The 19,630-nt window shown below is 43.7% G+C and overlaps 1 protein-coding gene across 3 annotated transcripts; it reads right to left on the bottom strand.

The window, feature by feature from the left end:
* Positions 1–6,759: 6,759 nt before the first annotated feature.
* ubtfl (upstream binding transcription factor, like) lies at positions 6,760–13,809 on the bottom strand. Of its 3 annotated transcripts, none has more exons than XM_059345052.1 (20): positions 13,375–13,809; positions 12,064–12,138; positions 11,794–11,969; positions 11,636–11,719; positions 11,410–11,565; positions 11,245–11,309; positions 10,901–11,021; positions 10,620–10,730; positions 10,344–10,471; positions 9,640–9,781; positions 9,509–9,550; positions 9,328–9,441; positions 9,098–9,253; positions 8,841–8,969; positions 8,658–8,743; positions 8,236–8,425; positions 8,092–8,139; positions 7,826–7,963; positions 7,615–7,716; positions 6,760–7,231 (listed from the first exon to the last, which is right to left on the bottom strand). In XM_059345052.1, the coding sequence occupies exons 2-20, from the start codon at positions 12,119–12,121 to the stop codon at positions 7,157–7,159; spliced, it is 2,121 nt and encodes a 706-aa protein (XP_059201035.1). In that variant the 5' UTR covers positions 12,122–12,138; positions 13,375–13,809; the 3' UTR covers positions 6,760–7,156. The 3 variants fall into 3 exon arrangements, with proteins under 3 accessions (XP_059201035.1, XP_059201036.1, XP_059201037.1); XM_059345053.1 differs by having other exon boundaries at positions 7,615–7,713; XM_059345054.1 differs by having other exon boundaries at positions 8,859–8,969.
* Between the last annotated feature and the right edge of the window lie 5,821 nt (positions 13,810–19,630).

The raw sequence follows: 19,630 nt of genomic DNA, 5'->3' as shown, positions 1-19,630 counted from the left end.
TTTAAAAAGTAAAAAAGTACATAAATATAAAATAACAATTACAACAAATAATAAAAAATAATTGTTACACTAAATTTGCTTACAAATAAATATAATCTACTGTTGCTTGAGAAAGTCCATTAAGGGTGCCCACACCTCTTTAAATTCTTGCACTTTACCCCTAATTACATAGGTTATCTTTTCTAATGTAACACACATTGCCATTTCTCTAATCCAAGATTGTGTAGAAGATACTCCAGTCCACTCTCCAAGATAATGCAACCATCCTCCTGGCCTGCAGGAGGCCAAAGTTGATCAGAGTCTTACACTTAGAATCAACAGAAAAGCAATCAGGGTATATCCCTAAAATACAAAGTTTTGCTATGCAAGGTACCTGAATACCTGTGATAATTCTTAGAGTGGACTACCCTTTTCCAAAAATCTACCATTTTAGGACATTCCCATACACAATGAATTAAAGTACCTTTCTCAGCCAAACATTTCACACATGTATCTGGAATGTCAGGTGACCATTTATTGAGTTTCTCAGGGGTTATGTATGTCCTCATTAACCCAGGGCCGGTTCTAGCCCATTGGCTGCCCTAGGCGAGATTGAGATTTTGCGCCCCCCCCCCCGAACCACATCCATTCCATGTATTCATTCTGATATAGGTACACTATGTTATATGTATTATGCTGTACACTAATATTTGATACATGAACTACAAGCAAGGTAATGGTCTCAGAACATTTTTATTATGCATATTATACACCGTTAGCGTGATCTAGTTCTAGTGTTTTGTGACTTGCAACTGCATCGTCATGACGAGTGACGACACCCATGCACGTATCATATTTTATGTAATATAATATTACATTTTCATTCGAAATATGGGTTGGGGCATGTTCATTTAATTCAATGAGGGTTTTATTGCCCATGCTTTTTAAAAAATGTTTCGTTAATCAATGTTGTTAAAACAAAGATGTATGCTTAAGGGCGCCACAAGGGGGCGCCCCCTGCCAATTTGGCGCCCTAGACAGCCGCCTTGGTGGCCTGTAGGAATAACCGGCCCTGCATTAACCACTTGTGTTGTAGCAATTTCATTCGAGTATTAATGGTTTGCGATTGAGCTTTCAAACAAGCTGATGTCCACTCAGCCTCTTCAATATCTTCCTTAATATCTAAACTCCATGCCCTCCTTCTATCATGACTAGATTCCTCATCATGTGATACAAGTGTTTTATATAATGTAGAAATTTGTTGTTTCCCATTCATGTGTTTTAACACAATGCCCTCAAGGCAGGACAGTGGTGGCTCGTGTGCAGCCTGGTGCTGCTTTGATGAGATGAAGTGCTTCAATTGTAAGTATTTAAAGAAGTGTTTTTTTGGAATTGAATATTTCAAACAAAGGTCTTTAAATGTTAGTAAAGTGCCCTGAACATATAAGTCTCCAATTTTTTGCACCCCCCTGTCAGCCCAAACCTGAAAACCACCATCTGTTTTTTTAATTCTCCAAGCTAACAGTTTGCCGGCCTTTTCTCCCTGATCATAAAAGGCCTGGTTCAGCCACAGTAAACTTTTTGCTGCTTTATCAGATGTTAGTTTATTGTATTCCATTCTTAAAATTAGTAACCGTTTTTGTTTTTCAGGGTCATCTTTATTATTTATATCTATTTCCAAAGATTTTATTTGCTTCTCTAATTTATTCATTTCTGCTTTTTGTTTCTTGTTTTTAGAGCTTGTAAAACTAATAATTTGCCCTCTAATATATGCCTTGAAGGCTTCCCATCTAATGCATGCGTTAGTTTGGTTAGTATAAATATGAAAATAGTCATCAATCTTATCTTCTACATATTTAACAAATTCCGGATTTTTAAGCCACTTCACATGCAAACGGCAATTAGGGGGAGACTGTTGAAGCTTTTCCATTTGTACAGATATAGAAATGGGGGAGTGATCGCTGATAACTATACAGTCATACCAACAGTTCTTAATATTGGATACCAGTTCTTGTGACACCAAAAAATAATCAATGTGAGACCTGGACTTATGTATTCCTGAGTAGCATGAGTATTCCAATTTATCTGGGTTAAGTTTTCTCCAGATTTCAGATAAGTTTAAGTCTGTGATATATTGTAAAATTGTTTTTCTAGATTGTTTTTTATAGGGATCACATTTTGTAGAGCGGTCTACCAACGGGTTCAAAGTGAAATTAAAATCTCCACCAATAATATTTAAGCCAAATAATGAAGACAAGGTTAAGAAGTAATCTTCAAAAATATTTTGGGTTGTCCTCATTAGGACCATATATGCTGACCAAATTCAATGCGTGAGACATGATCCTGCCCTGAGCTATCACAAATCTTCCTTGGGGGTCCCGAATAGTATTGGTAAGTTGAAAAGGAATTGTTTTATGGATAAGAATAAGAACCCCTCGAGCGTAATTGTTATATGTGGCATGTATAACCTGACCAGACCACCTACGCTGTACCTGTTTAAGTTCAGTGACTGTGATATGATGTTCCTGAAGAAAAATTATTTTAGAGTGTAGGTTTTTTTTTTTTTTTACATTTTTTTTTTTTTTTTATGAGAGTATTATCATACAATACAATACAATACAATACAATACAATAGTATTCCTGCCACTCACAATCAAGGTTTTTTTGTTTACAAAACAAGAAACAAGCTACAGAAAGTTAAGTGTATTACATTTGAGAATTTTGAACAAACTGGGAAAGGAAGGCATATGTAAAAGAGCAAATAGAAAAAAGAAAAAAAAAGAAAAAGAAATTGTCCACCATGGAGTTTCGAAATGAAATATAAGTAATACAAACTAATCATTAGACCCAATAATACATAGTACAATGTTACAGTACAAAACAGCATTACAGGGTCATCCATACAGTACTTCTGTCTGTTCCAGATTAACATATATAACCCACTTGGACCACAGTTTCAGTTTTATCTTTCTGAAGGCGAAGGGAGAAGCTAATCCTCTCCATAAGATAAATGTCATTTACTATAGCTATCCACTCCTGCACGGTAGGTGGCTCAGGGAGCAACCAACGCCTTGTGAGTGCTTTTTTACCAGCGGTTATCAAAATACCAAATAAATATTCATCAGCTTGCCTGACCTGTAAATCAAAATTTCCAAAAAATAATATGGAAAACTGCATGGGTAGGTTAGTGTTAAATATGCCACTTAATACTTTATGAAGCTCTATCCAGAAGGATTTAACCATTGGGCACTCCCAAAAGACATGCCAGTGATTGGCTTCCCGGTGTCCACATTGTCTCCAGCATGTAGCTTCCCCTCCTGCAAAATGTGCCTTTTGTTTTGGTGTAATGAAGAAACGGACCATACACTTCCATCCAAACTCCCACCATACATGAGAGCTGGTGCATTTCCACTGGGACCGACAAATGTCGAGCCAATTCTCCTCAGATATTAAAAGATTACCCTCTCTCTCCCATTTTTCCTTAACATATCCTGTACTGTGGGACTTTTTAAACAATAGGCCTTTATAAATTCTGGAAATTACACCCTTGCTCAATTTGCTTTGGTAAGCGTCAATAAAAATGATCAATATTGGGTCATTAAGGTCTGTTTCCTTTCTGATATGTTCAAAACGATAACGTACTTGGAGGAATCTGAAAAAATCTGTTCTTTCAAGGTTGCAGTCTTCTTTCAACTTTTCAAAGTTTTTAAATTGTCCCTTTTCTGTAAATGAGTAGTATGTTGTTATTCCTTTCAATATCCATGATTTAAATCCCTTATCAATTGTGTTGGGCTTAAATTCCGGATCATAGGCACACCACTGGATTATCTGTAATTTATTACTCAATTTATACTCGTCTATTGTCATATTCCAGATTTTTTACTGCACTTTGATCCATGGGTTCTGTACCTTGTCTACAAATCTACCTAAATGTTTGTGAAGTAATACTGCTTGTATTGATGGGTCAACCAGAGTAGAACGTTCAATATCCTTCCATCTGGCTTGAAAGGATGGGTTACACAAATTAATTAGGGGTCTAATCTGGGCTGCATAAAAAATAATCTTTAAAATTAGGTAGTGCCATTCCCCCTTGCTCTTTTGGGAGTTGTAGAGTTTTAAATCTAACCCTGGGTTTTTTACCCTGCGAAATACATCTGGAAATAATTTTGTCCAATTCAGAAAGTTGTTTTGAGGAAATTTCTACAGGGAGTGCCTGGAATAAAAAGAGATATCGTGGGAGAATATTCATTCGTACAGAATCAAGTGACTCTGTGACTAAGACTAAGAAAAGAAATCAAGTTCCACCTATGTATGTCTTCCTTAATTTTTGTCAAAAGCGGGCCATAATTTATCTCTGCCAGTGTTTGAATTATTTTCGGTAAGTTTATTCCAAGATATATATATTTTTTTGGCCACTTTTCAAGGCTTTATTGATAGTGAGACAGATAGAAAGGGGGTGACAGAGGGGAGGACATGCGGCAAAGGGAGCTCAGGCCGGATTCGAACCCAGCCCAAAGGCTGTAGCCTCTGCACATGGGGCGCCTGTGTAACCCACTACGCTACGGACCACCCAATTCCAAGATATTTTAATGAATTTTGATCCCAATTAATATGGAATTTCTCCCTAAATTGCTTTGTGTGTTGGTAGTTGATAGTCAAAATTTGTGTCTTTTGTATATTTAATTTGTATCCTGAATAAGTACCAAATGTTTCTAGAGTGGTCATTAATTTGGGGAGTGAATTAGGAAGGTTACTTAAATAAATCAAGACGTCGTCAGCGTATAGCGCCACGTTGTGGTCTTCTCCATTAATGCAGATGCCTTTAATGCTCTGAGTCTGTCTTATCCACTGAGCTAGGGGCTCTATATAGAGTGCAAATAGCAGGGGCGAAATCGGACATCCCTGTCTCGAGCCACGTTCCAGTATAATGGTATCTGAAAGGTGTCCATTTATTTTTATCCGGGCCGATGGTTTGTTGTATAGTGTACGGGTCCCTCTGATAAAGATGTTGTCCATGCCAAATATTTCTAAAACCTTGTAAAGGAAAGGCCAACTTACCGAGTCAAAGGCCTTTTCGGCGTCTAGACTAACTAAACAAGCTTCAATATTATTCTTTTGGATATGATGTAATATGTGTAATGACCGTCTTATGTTGTCATGAGTCTGCCTTTGTGAAATAAATCCGGTCTGATCGTTGTGTATAAACTGAGGAAGAACTTTGTCCAGTCTTCTGGCAAGGATGGTTGTATGGAGTTTGTAGTCAACATTAAGCACCGAGATAGGTCTGTATGAACTACACTCTAATTTATTTTTCCCCTCCTTGGGAATAACAGAAATGACCGCCTCATTCCAAGATGGGGGCATTTTAGCGTCTGTTAATGTTCTATTACAAGCTTGGAGAAGGATTGGCACTAACTCGGCTTTAAATGCCTTATACCGCTCGAACACCACTTTGTGACGATCGAACTCAGGAGTACTCTTGAGGTATTATTCTAGAAAATAAATTGTTTGTGTTGGTGCAACATGCACTAAGGCTTCTAAATTTAATTTTCTTCCTCCAAGTGATCTCCTGCAGCAGAACTTCTAGTTCTGAACTGCTAAAGTTTTTTTTTTTCTTTCTACCTGTGCTCCAACGGATTTACACTTTGCTTTAGGCATTCTGTTGCTGTTTCCTCTGTGTGGCGTCTTCACACGGCCCTGCAGTCCTTTTTATGGGTCCTTTTATTGGCATTAATGGGCGGTTACCTATGCTAATCATATGTTAATTAGACTCACCTCGCATGCCCGCTTTACGAGGAGATGGCATTCATCAATTTAAGAACACGGCTGCAAACAATTCAGCGGCTTAAGAACACGTTGATGATTCTGACGTAGGGTCTTCTTAGAAATCTTCTTAAGGACTTGAGAAAGAATCTAAGAAGATTCTTAAGAAGATATTGGTGAATGAGGCCCTTTGTTTTTAGTCTGGGACTGTGGAAATCTTTTGGTGTAAGACCAGCATAACTCTGATCCTCATGGGGCATCCCTATCTCCTATTCAGCCTCTAGTCAGGACCTGAGACCTGGTTCATATGTTGGTACCTTGATAGTTTCCTTATGGAACATTAATCTGAAACAGAACACACAGTGACATGTTCTCACGTCAGAGCAGAGAGACTTCTCTTTATAATATGAGAGAAGCTCTAGTCTGAGAGAGAAAAGGAAAGTGGCCCTGACTCTAAAACAGCTGAATTATATTTGCTGACATCACTCAAATATAAATAAATGAAATGAGCCCTGAGTCTGATCCACCTCAGTCCTGCTGTCTGTTCTGATCCACGTCAGGATCACAACTAAATAAATAAAGTTTAGCTTTAAAACCATTTCACCAGTTTTCGCCTGTAATATTAGACTTGTGATTAAATCTGAGTCTCTCTGCAGCTGCAACCGTGTTGATTTTGTTTCTAAAACGTGTTCTAACTCACCGTACATTCACGTGAGGATCTCAGTTCAACCATTTATTTTAGGTGTTGCCATGGTGACTCGTGATATCATTAATAATCCTTTTTATAACTCAGAGTGAACCTGATCTGAGCTGACTGAACTCAGAGTTTCCCTCTGAGGGTAAATCATCAGTTAGTTTGTTCTACCTGAACAGCTCTCTGCTATTCAGACTCACTGAGTCACTGATGCGTTCAAGGTGTTTGGATAAAAACCTGTTGTCAAACCTGAGTGACATCATGACTGATGAGTTGTGATGTCACGGTGTGTTCAGGTACTGAATGAAACCAGACAACAGAAATGAGAAAAAGTGCATTTATTTGTCAATAATTTTCTCAGGCAGGCGGCTGATTGGAGGCTGAACACTGACTCCTCCCACAGCGGTAACAAACGGATAGGCTCCACCCCCTGCCTGTCAAACTCTGTACAAGCCCCGCCCCCTCCATTACTCAAAAAAGAAGAAGGAAAAAAACAAACCGCTCTCCGACTGAAAGTCACCTGATAAAAACCAACAAACACTCGATAAAAACAAACACATGGGTAACAAAACGCTCCTCAGGCTCCGCCCCTTCAGAGGGAGGGGCCAGTTTGACCGCGGTGTGACGTCACCCGTTCTCATTGGTCCGCCTGGATGATTGGCATGTGAGGAGGCGTGGCCTGCACAGCCTGTCCTCTCCAATGAGGGGGAGGGGGCGGAACTAGTCTGAGTCCGAGTCACTAGTTTCCTCCGAGGACGACTGGTCCTCGTCATCCTCATCGTCCTCGTCGTCGTTCTGAGGAAACAAAAAAAATAGTGTTCAGCCGTCGGCCAATCAGAGGCAGAGGACGGGGCACACCTCTAATAAACGCTATTAACTTATTAAAGGTTTTAATAAATGTTTCTATTAAAAGCAACATGAGTTATAAACATTTAGGGATATGAAACTTTAAAGATTCATTTATGAACCACAGGTTCTACGGGTTCCACGGGTTCTATATGTTTCATATGTTCCATCGGTTCTATATGTTCCATAGGTTCTCTAGGTTGTGTGTAAGTCAGTGAAAAATGACAACAGTTGATTTCAACATCTGTCATGGCGTGGAGCTGACACACGTCCTCTGCTGTCGTTCAGGTTGGAGAACTTGTCTAATTGTGTTTGTTTGTTTGTTTGTTTACCTCGTCGTCGTCGTCCTCACTGTCGCTGCTTCCTGACGTCTCGTCGTCTTCGTCAGAGTCGGACGAGTCGCTCTTCTCCTCGTCAGAGTCAGACATGTCCTGCTGGAGGGACAGAGACAGAACCTGACAGACCGCACCCAGGCCACACTGTGTGGGTGTGTGTGTTGTGTGTGTGTGTGTGTGTGTTACCGTGTGTGTGTGTGTGTGTTACCTTGGCTCTGTATGCCATGGCTCTCTTGTTGACTCCGACCGTCGTGGTCGCTGCTCTGGCGGTCACTGCCTTTCCCTTCGCCGTCACACGAACTTTAGCTCCAGGGCTGCCTCGAACCTTAGCGGTGCTGCGACGCTTCTGATAAACAAACAAACAAACAAACATGTTGACACTCTGAGACAAACTGCAGAAGAAACAATGGACAGAGAGACAGACAGACAGGCAGAGAGAGAGAGAGAGACAGACAGACAGACAGGTGGACTCACGGTGGAGGAGAACTCTTTGTAGACTGCTCTGTCTTGAGGTGAGAGCGACTGGAGAAAAACAAACAGTTACTTTAATAAATGTTTTGTGACATCAGAGACATGTGACTGTGACATCACGGCTCGGGTAGATTCTGATTGGCTCACCTTGACCCAGCCCTCCAGCTCGGCCTTGTACTCCAGCTGCTGCTCCTCCACCTGCTTCTTGTACTTGTCCTTCTGGTTCTGGCTCAGCTTGTGCCAGCGCTTGCCGATCTCCACCATGCGCTCCTTCAGGCTGAAGTGGTTCAGCTCGCCGTTGGTCAGCAGCTCCTGGGAGAACATCTGGTACCCGCTCCTATTGAACGACACGGCAGGGGGCGGGGCTTAACGGGAACACTCGGTTCTGACTGACTTTTTATCACTTCAGTGACTTTTTACACACAATTCATCATCATAAATACAAAGGTGGTTCCTGTTTGTACAGTGTAACAACGCTGTAATAACAGTGCAACAACAGTGTAATAATGCTGTAATAACAGAGTAATAACGGTGTAATAATACTGTAATTACAGTGTAATAACACTCACACTGGAGGTTTCTTGGGTTCTCCGTCGAACTTGGGCTTCCTGTTACTCTGAGCTGCAGGCGGCGCTCTCATCTCCAACAGCTCTCTCTGAGGACACAAACAGCCAGTCAGAGGGCAGCCTCAGCAGGAGGGGTGGGGTCTGTATAAGGGGGCGGGGTCAGTGTGCGGGGGCGTGGCCACTGACCACGGCTCGGTACTGAACCTCGTAACGTTTCTGGTCCTCGGCGGCCTTCTTGATCCAGGGAATCTTCTCCTTCTTCTCCATCGACTTCCACGCCGCCTCCATCGCCGCCTGAGCTTTCCTGCGGTCGCTCTGAGGAGGTCACATGACAGGAAGTTCAACCAACCGCTTAAAGATGCTGTTTGTTTGTTTCTCTGTTTGTTTGTTTGTGTGTCTGTCTGTTTGTTTGTTTACTATTGTTGTTGTTGACAACAACTCACCCGGTACTTGGCCAGGTAGTCTCCAATCACGCCGTGCTGCCACGTCTCCTCGGCGGTCTTCGGCGTCTCCGGGAGCTTCGCCGTCTTCTTCCCGTCGCGGCGTTCCTTCTGTGTTGCGGCGGGTGCCCACGTCTCTGCCTCCGCCTCCCGGCGCTCCTGACAGAAAGCAGACAGAGGGGTGAGTGGCGGGCCACAGCGCTGGGACACCACAGAAGAAGAACGGCTCTGACCTTGACGGACGGAGACTTTGCTCTGTGGGGGCTGGCGGCCACGCCCCCTCCCTGCCTGGACCCGCCCAGCTTCTCCTCGCCCATCACGCGGTCTCGCTCCTCCTCCGGCAGACTCTGAAACACAGACGGCGCCATTAGACTCTGACCGTTAGTGGGCGACCGGACATCGGCGAGCACGTACCTCCAGGAAGCGCTGCAGGTCCACGTCGTACTGCTTCTTCCTCTAAAAACACCAGAGAAGAAGAGACAAACAGGAAGTGAGCGCGGGCTTCACAATAAGAGCGCGGCGGCGGGGCGAGGGGCGGGGCCGACCTGCTCGCAGCGTTTCTGGAACATGTCCTTCTCCTTCTGCGTCATCATCTTCCACTGCTTACTGCACAGAACCATCCGCTCCGTACTTGGCACGTCCTTCATGTTCACCATCAACTCAGCACAATACAGAGAGTACCCGTTACTGCAAAAATACACAGAGTAAACACAGTACAGAGAGTACACGTTACTGCAAAAAGTACACACACAGTCAGGTGAGATAATGAATCTCTGTACTGGATGGAAGCAGAAAGCACTGTGTAGCCATCCTAAACCTAAAGTCATTTTCTAGCTATTTGCAGGTAAGCTGGTGATGTGATATAGGGTGCGTTTCCATCAGGTACTCTAGTGATCTATGGGTGTGGCTCTAGAGAGGATCCGCCCAACTCAACTGGTGAGCAGCTCAGAGGGTCTGAAAAGTCTAAATATAGAGACAAAGTCGATAAGTTGGCAGCACTGCTTGCTACGTTGGTTTGTTGTCACATTAACTCTGTTGGTTAGCCGCTACTAAAGTACCTGTATGGAAACAGAGGCCGAGGGGAACTAACTAATGGGCGGAGCCAAAACACTCGGACGCTATACTACAAGGACTCAGTGGAAACACGCTAGAGAGTACCCTTTACTGCAAGAGTACACACAGAGTACCGGTTACTGCGAACAGTACACAGCTGTTCATCAGGGCATTAGCGTGTAGCTGGTGGACTCACGGTGGGGGTTTGGTGGGCCGTCCGTCAAACTTGTCCTTCAGCTGTCTCTCTGCTTTAGTGAGGACGGAGCGGACGTGGTCGTCAGAGGACGCGTCGGGGTGAGCCACGTGGTACGCCCTCATGGTGCCCTGCACACGCACACACACACGCACACACACACGCACACACACACACACACACACACACACACACACACACACAGAGTCACATCCTGACCAACAGGACCCCCTCCCCTGAAGGATCAGGACCAGCAGGACCTGGTTCTGGTTCTGGTACCTCGTAGTCTTTCTGCAGCTCCAGAGCTTTACTGATCCACTTCAGTCTTCTTTTGTCTGACAGTTGAGACCACTGTCTCCTCAGAGCCTCCTTCAGCTCCTTCTGACTCACCTGGAGACACACACACACACACACACACACACACACACACACACACACACACACACAGATGTCATCACATAGGTGCTGTACACACATTTAGGTTTAGTTCACTGGCATGACATGCCCCTATGGGGGGTGTGTGTGTGTGTGTGTGTGTGTGTGTGTGTGTGTGTGTGGACCTCTGGGTGCAGCTTCATGTAGGTCTTCTTCTCGTGGTTGTACCACAGCTGTTGAGGAGTTTTTGGTTTCTCCGGCAGGTCGGACTTCTTCCTCTCCTCGATGAGCTCCGGGTGGTCCTCCCTGCAGACACACTGTTAGCTTGCTACACGATACAAGCTACATGCTACATGATACATGCTGCTCACTACACGCTACATGCTGACCGCTACAAACTACACGCTACAACCTACAGGCTAAATGCTGCTCACTACACGCTACAAGGTACAAGCTTCACGTTACACACTAACCACTGAAAGGAAATATTAAATAGTAAATATTCGCCATTAGCTGTTAGTTCACTGACTTGAAGCGAGCCATGTTCTTCTCAAACTCTTCTTTCTCTCTGTGGAACTCTGTGATGTATTTTTGCTGCAGGATGGAAGAAAACAACACTTTATTATTATTATTATTGTTATTATGATTGTTATTATTATTATTATTATTATGAGTTAGGAAGATATGAACCAACCTTCTTCTTGTCAGGCAGCTCTTTGTACTTCTTGGACAGGATCTTAGTCAGGTCCAGGTTGCTCATCTCCGGGTGGATTTTGGCGTATTTGGCTCGTTTCTCCATGAAGAAGCGGAAGTATGGAGTCAGAGGCTTCTTAGGGAAATCTGGGTGAGTCTGAGCGAGAGGTCAGAGGTCAGGGGTCAGGGGTCAGAGTCAGAGGTATGCATCTGGCTGGAGGACTCACCTTCAGCTTCTTGCCTTTGTATGGGTTCTTGACGAACTCCACGGCGTCCACGATGACCTCGGTCATGGTCCGGTACTTACGCACCTGAAACACAAACATCAGGGTCACATGGCCGTCAGACCGCCGCCTGCAGCAGTGCATGATGGGACAGCCCGTACGTCAGAGGAGACTTTCTGCCACTTCTGCCGACACATCTCTCCGGTGAAGCTGCCAAAGCAAACTTTGTCCCAGTCGAAGTGCGACTCGGTCGTCTTGTACTTCATCCCGTCAGCATCGGGCAGCAGAGAGCGGATCCTCTCCAGCAGCGTCAGACAGTCCTCCTTCGACCAATCATCTGCCAGACACACACACATACGCCGTCAGGACCCCAGAGAGTGTGAGAGTATGTATGTGTGTGTGTGTGTGTGTGTGTGTCTGTCTGTGTTTACCTGGTTCAGTCTTGATCCGGGCGCTCTGAGCCGCGGAGACGCTGCTGCTGCCGTTCATCCTGCAGCGCCCCCTCCCTACGAACACACACACAGGGTCAAAGGTCAGCAGAGTGTCTACTTTATTAGGAACGCTGACTGACATTCTGTTGATGCCTGATGTTTGATTTTAATGACCTCCTGACCCCTGTTGGTCCTGACCCTGACCCTCCCAGCTGCAGCACCCTGCGGCCTGCTGACAAGGTCAAGCTGGGGGCAGAGCTTAGAGCTTTTATTTCTGTACTACATATATAATATACACACATACATTTATATTATATATTATACACACACACACACATATATATAGGTCCAACGGTTTTATAACGTCCTCAGGTCAGACTGGAACTTCTCACCAAACACCAGAGAAAAATGTCTCATTTTAAATGTAAAGTGGGAACATGAAGAGAACTCTGCAGCTTTCTGGACAGGACAGATAGAGGCTGGTCTGGGTCTAATGCAGGTCCTGGAGCAACAGGTGGAGGAGCAGGAGACACGAGGAGGAGAGGGGAGGAGCAGGAGGAGGAGGAGGAGCAGGAGGAGAAAGCAGCAGGATGAGGAGGAGAGAGGAGGAGCAGGGGGAGCAGCAGGAGGGCGGTAGAGAGCTCTGCTCGCTGAGTTTGTTAAAGAAAGTGTTTACGAGCCGAAATCAGGGAAACATTTTCCTGCTGGTGTATATGTGTGTGTGTGTGTCTATATTATATTTATGTATGTATGTATATATATTCTGTGATGCAGTACAGTCGGAGGCCTGCCGGGTCTCCGTGTCTCTAGTCCAGCTCCTCCTGCAGCAGCAGCGGGCCAGCAGGCTGCAGCTGCCCGGTAATGGCGCCTCTCCTCCGGCAGGAGTCTCCACGTAGCTTCCGCTGGCACGCAGAGAGCTAAGAGAGCTAGCGACAAGCTGTTCGGTTTAATGTCACAAAATACGATAAAAACAGAGAAAATATCAACATTTAATCGATGTAAAACCTTTTTAAACACAAACACGTGAAGTGGAGAATCGCATCATTTAGAAAAACTGCGAAAATTATTTAATTCGTCGACATCTGTGTGTCTGTTTGTAACAAAAAACGGGATTAAACTGTTTAATGTTGTTGTTTGGTGTATTATTAACGTGTTTACCGGCTCGAGGAGGCTGGTGAAGCAGCAGCGGGCCGGAGGACTCTCTGAGCCCAACAAGCTTCACTGCGAAGCCGCCATGAATGTTCTGGGGACTCGGGGACAAACGACCAGAAAAACCCTCAAATCTGTTAAAAATCTGGGCTAACTACTCACCTTCAGGTCGAGACAGGAACCCGGGTCCACACCGCACACGACGGCGCTCCTTTGGATGATTTCGGGACTTTCAAAGTGTGTTTTTTTCAGCCGTAAACCCCGGGGAGTCAGCTCGAAACGAATCCGACAAAAGGAGCGTCTAGTCCGGTATGAAACTCCGCCCCGCGCCGCAGGGGGAGGAACTCCGGGAAAACATGAGGACAAAGGCGGAGGATGAAACCAGAGACACGGGGAGACCCGGAGCCAGACCCGCTGGACTACTGTCACCAGCACTGAACACTTTATTAATGTGTAAGACACCAAATCCTCCTGACGGCACCTGGTCCAGCTCCAGGTGCTGAGCGCGGCGAGGAGACAGAGGACCGGGTCTTGGGGACCCGGCGGCCCGCCGCCAGCAGAGAACGGCTCTGTGGGCTCCGGGCGCCGGGAAGAGCAGCCACGGAGCGCCGGCCGCTCAGCTCTCCCTCCCCGGCCTGTCGGAGCTCCGCGGCGGCTCGGAGACGGAGGAGGACCCGCATCCACCTGGAGCCCTCCCCGCTGACATAGCTCCGTCTGCGGCTCCCCGAGGCTCCGGGCCCCTCCCACCGCCAGGCACCGAGCAGCCAGTCCGTCCAGCAGCTGGACTCACTGGACTCACCTGTCCCCCTGGACTCAGGTGAGTCCAGCTGCTGTCTGTCTCCAACAAACACTGATATAAATATTTAAATATTGTTTTAACTAAATCTGCTGTGATTTTATTTTATTTCCGCTCTTCATTAAGTTTGTCACAAAATAATAATGTATTAATAATAAAAGTGTGTGTGTGTGTTTGTGTGTGTGTGTGTGTGTGTGTGTGTGTGTCGCCCTCTGCTGCTCCGGATGATCAACAACATTAATCAGTTTATTAATTAACCCTCTCAGGTGTTTAAATCAGCCAATCAGCAGACAGACAGGTAAGGATGACTCTGATTGGTCAGATTTCACGTGACTTATTCCAGTTGTGTTTTTGTTTCAGGAAATATTTTCATGTTTTTAGTAAAAATGTGAGATAATTTCAGTTAAATCAACTAATTTCTTTGTTATTGACCATAAAACGTAATTAGATAAATGATGAAATTTGAGTGTAATGTTTATACTATGATTTGATCATAATGTCCAGAATAATCAATAATAAATCATAAATAGCTGATGATTAATATTTTCAACATTATTTCAACAGGAAACTTTTCATCTGACTCGTGATGAATGTTTGTTTGTTTGTCTTCAGCACACAGAAGAATAAAAACTCAGAACCGAATATTCTGATTTATTTCCATCTTGTTTCAGTGCCCACCAAACAAAATTACTCATTATAGTTAATAATAATCTTTCTGTGGTTATGTGATCAGTAAATAAATAAATAAACAGTGTGAGACGACAGGAAGCTTCAGCAGCAAATAAGAGCCGGTGGAGGGCGGGTCAAATGCAATAAAACAGTTTTATTATAATAAAAACGTTTTATCATGATACAAATGTTTAATTATAATACAAATGTTTTATAATAATAATGTTTTAATTTAATGTAATTTTATTTATTTATTTTCACAGAAACAAACAGGACCAAAGACAAATTCAGGTGTTTAATTGATGAAAAATGGATTCTAATATTTATATCAATAAATCATCATCGTAATCCAAATGATAAATATCAATATTTACTTTTTCACTAGTTTAAACAAAAAAATGAATGATGAAAACAGGTTTTATTAAATTCCATTTTTTATTAAATATATTAATATTTAAACATATATTGTAGAAATTATATCTCCCATTATTATAGATATTCAGAATAAAAACCTTTTATTTTTAAATGTGTAAATTACACTGCAGCTAATTGTTGTTATAACCAGAGAAAATGAATTCAATGAAATATTTCTGTAAATATGTTTTACAGAAATCTTTAACTAATTTTTCCTCTAATGAAGTTCAGATATTAAAACGTATCATTTATTCATGAATCCATTTAAAACACAAAGAATCAATCATGAAGATTCAATAGTTTAATACTAAATCTGCAGATACACACACACACACATACACACACGGACGCTTTGTGTTTTATACATTTACAGTAAATAGAGTCGTAGCTGACAGATGAGACAAATCTGAAGAGAAGAAGCAAAAACAAAAACACACATCTTCTATTATTATTATTTACTTTTTTTTCAGTTTTTCTGTCGGTAGATCACAGAAAAACTTCTGGACGACAACAATCTAACTCACATGATTCACTCGTTTATCTGATCTGATTTATTGTCTGTCTGTCTGTCTGTCTGTCTGTCTGTCTGTCTGTCATTTAATGAATAAACAGATCTATAGGTTCTTAAAATCAGTCAACACATGACCTCTGACCTTTCATTAATATATGATGTCATCAGGTCAGGTGTGTTTAGGGATAAAAGATCAACGCTGGAGCTGGAGATATACTGTAGGTGAGACAGGTGTAGTTTTCTTGTGCTTCGCTGTGATTCCTTAACTGCAGGTTCTGTTGCTACTGCTACCTGGGCGGATCTACATGCTGGGTTGCTATGGTAACGCTTGTTGCTATGGTGATGCTGCTGGGCAGGATATGTCTATGGTTCAGTTCGTTCCTGACTCCGCCCAGGTGGGCGAGGCTCGTGGCAGCGGGCTGTCAGTCAGACAGGAAGTGGACGAAGGACGCGGGGAAGACACCGCATCTCTCCGGACGCCCCTCCACGTGTCCGATCTGAAACACAAACACTTCCTGTTAAACATAATGATGTTTTGTTTCTGTTCTGATGATCACGTAATCATGTGATCACGTGATCATGTGACCACGCCTCCTCCCGCAGGTCGTCACCCTGATGACACTCTGAGACCAAATTGTCAAACTCTCTAAACATTCTGTGGCCAAGAATAATATTTATGATGATCAGCTGTGTTCTTGATGACATCACTGATGATGACCTCCTCCACGGTGACCACGATGACCTCTCCCTCTGCGAAGGTCAGCTCGTCCTTGTTGTCGTCCTGACAGTCGTAGATGGTTTTCACTCGGCGGAACTTCGTCTTCACCTGGAACGAGAGAATGCCGTCAGTGACACATCGTTAGCGTTATTTCAGCATGTGGGTGCGTGAAACTCACATCGTTAAGTTTCCGTGGCAGAGGGATGGGCGTCTCCACGACCTTGGCAGCGTCTCCGGCCAATGGTCCGGCTGATGTCGCCGTCCTGGATCCCTGCGTCTCCATAGTGACAGGGGAGGGGCCGGGCCGAGCAGGGTTTGGGGGGAAGGTCTCTGAGGAGCGGCTTCAGAGGCATGTGAGACAGCTTCTCAGCCAATGGGGCTCAGTGGGCCGAGCCTGGAAGGGGGAGGGGCTTAGGGGAGGCATCGATGAAGGGGGAGGAGGTCTGAGGGTCTGAGTGGGGGGGCAGTCCACGGGGGGGGACGCATCGATCTTCCTCAACGCCACTGAGGGGACAGACAGAGACGTGAGGACACAACGAGGCAGCTTGAGACCCCAAACACAAACAATAATTAAAGCTGCAAGCAGCGATGAACAGGCCGGAACAGAGTGGGGCCGTCGGGGGAGCAGGACATGCAAGGTTCAGCGATCATTGACGGGGCGACGGAATCTATGCTGAGTATACTGACACCTCATGCAAGTCTCTACGACAAACGGTTCATTAGTTGGTGGAAGGGGGCGTGGCTAATCAAAAAGGGCGGGACTTAATGAAATATTGTTATGTAGAAGTGTTCAGTGATGGACCATCATCATCATGACAAATTTGAGGCAGATTGGACAATGTATGGTGAAGTTATACAGTCTCGTGTTTTATGAAAAAAACGCCATATTTTGCAGCCATGCCACGCCCACATAATGTGACAGTCTGCAAAGCTTTTAATAACTTTTGATGAAAAGGCTTTTTGATGGTAACGAACAAGTCCTAAGTCAATCGGATTAAATCTGTAGGAGGAGTTTGTTAAAGTATGTAGTGTGGAAATGGGGAAAAACGTCTAAAATGCCATTTTCGATCCAAGATGGTCGACTTCCTGTTCATTTATGGGTATGGCTTCTTGAGGCTTTTTGGTGTGTCTTCCCATGATACATGTATGTACCAATTTTCGTGTGTCAATGACAGACCTGTTTTAGGGGCTCAATTCTAGGGGGCGCTAAAGCCCTCAAAAATGCAATTAATTTGCCGTTACAATAATAAACGGACCAATTTCAACAGGGTCCTCGCACAGTTAGTGCTCGGGACCTAATAATAATTCTGTCTAATGATGAGATGAAACCGTCTGCTGTCAACACTGAAACCAACTCAGAGAAGAACTCTGCCCCTCTGAACGGGTTCTGGGTTCTCAGAGTCGGTTCTCTGCAGTAGAACCAAAGGAATCAGAGATGTGAAAACCAGCAGCAGTAAAAACAGATAAATCTTTATCTTTAGTTCACACTGTGACAGGATTCATGCTGCGTTCATGTGCTTTTGGAATAATCAGAACAACGAATTCTTCGACTATAAAGATCGACCTTGTTAGGGATTCATAAAAAAGAGCAATTATCTGCATTATAACCATAAGTAAATGCTGCCTAAAATGTACTTAGCAAAGCATAAAACACAGATTGAATATAACAAAAACACACATTCCTCCACATTGCACATTCCTGAGGGAATATGCAAAAAGGGCAGATATACAGGTGCATCTCAATAAATTAGAATATGATAGAAAGTTTATTTATGTCAGTGATTAATTTCAAGAAGGTTGAAATAACATTATATAGATCCATTACACACAGAATGAAACATTTGATGTCTTCATTTATTTCTTCCAATTATAATGATTATGACTGACATTTAAAGAAGACCTTATATTTAGTGTCTCAAAAAAATTGGTCTCCAGCCTGAGTCAGGGGGTCCCTGCTCCTCCAGAGGATCCCTGCTGCTCCAGAGGGTCCCTGGTCCTCCACAGGGTCCTGCTCCTCCAGAGTGTCCCTGCTGCTCCAGAGGGTCCTGCTCCTCCAGAGGGTCCCTGTGCTGTGGGAGACGTCCTGCCTCGTTCAGGACTATAAACCGGTGGCTCTGATGTCCCACATCATGAAGACCTAGAAAGACTGGGTCCTGAAGCAGCTCAGTCTACAGTCAGGTCTTTCAGATCCAGGAGGACCAGGTCTACAGTCACCTGGACCGGCCGGTGGACTCTGTGAGGGTCATGGTGTCTGAGTTCTCCTCCATCCGTCCGGTTCTGCTGGGTCCCCCTCCGGTCCTAGATTGTTGAGTACCTGACAGCAGACCACAGCACTGACTCAGACAGAGGGGTCAGCAGAAACAGGGGCCCACAGGGGACTATCCTTCAGCACTGGGGCCCACAGGGGACAGGGGTGCAGGCTGAGGTCCTCCAACATCTGCAGGGCGATGCTGACATGAGTCTGGTGCTGTGGTGTGGGGGGCAGTGGGCTCAGGGTCCAGGACTCCAACAGACCCAGGACACTGATCAGAAAGCCGGGGATGCTGAAGCTGGACCCTCTGATGGAATCAGAGAGGACGTCCCTCAGAGCAGTTGGAGGTCCTCTCAGCGAGCTGCACCCCTCCTCCCTCAGTCAGTCTGAGCTGAACATATGGATATAATGTCTGTATATTTTATTGTGTGTTGTATATTGTTTATACTTTGTATACAAATTGTTTATTTGTTTTAGTTCTTAATTTTTATTTTTTTATTTACTGTATCCCATACTTGTTACTATTTGTAATATTTGGGCTCTGGAGTCTCTATAATGAAAGGAGGACTATTAAAGTGATCCTGAATCTGATTCTGATAAGAATCAGTATTTCCTGATTATTCCAAATTTAAATTGAAAGTACTTGTTATGCAGAATGAACCCACTATGGTTTTTTTTTATATATTATTGTATTAATGTTTTTGATGCATTTATGTAAGCTTTAATTTACTGTTGTCTAGGTAGGGCTAATTTTAACTATTTAATATAATTTGATGTGGTTTAATTACTAAATAAATTTAATATTTCATGTTTTATGTTAAATCTTGATCTGAAAAGTAACTAAATCTAGCAGCTAAATATAGTGGATTAAAAAGTACAACAATTGCCTCAAAATGTAGTGAAGGAGAAAAGTATAAAGTTGGATAAAATGGAAATATTCAAGTAAAGTAAAAGTACCTCAAAATTGTACTTAAGTACAGTACTTGAGTACATGTACTTAGTTACATTCCACCACTAATCATTTTTATTTTTATTTTTACTGCAGTAAAACATCAGGAC

Source organism: Centropristis striata, chromosome 11, assembly GCF_030273125.1.
Source record: "Centropristis striata isolate RG_2023a ecotype Rhode Island chromosome 11, C.striata_1.0, whole genome shotgun sequence".
Lineage (NCBI taxonomy): Eukaryota > Metazoa > Chordata > Actinopteri > Perciformes > Serranidae > Centropristis > Centropristis striata.
The sequence above is the reverse complement of the archived record's forward strand: the minus strand, read 5'-3'. Positions and strand labels throughout refer to the sequence as shown.

Excerpts from the sequence above, each read along its gene's own strand:
- ubtfl (XM_059345052.1), bottom strand. The coding sequence starts at position 12,121 with ATGAACGGCAGCAGCAGCGTCTCCGCGGCTCAGAGCGCCCGGATCAAG. Across the intron at positions 11,720-11,793 it reads GGCAGAAAGTCTCCTCTGAC|GTGCGTAAGTACCGGACCAT; the intron begins GTACGGGCTGTC and ends TTTGTGTTTCAG. Across the intron at positions 8,426-8,657 it reads GAACCCAAGAAACCTCCAGT|GAGCGGGTACCAGATGTTCT; the intron begins GTGAGTGTTATT and ends GTCGTTCAATAG.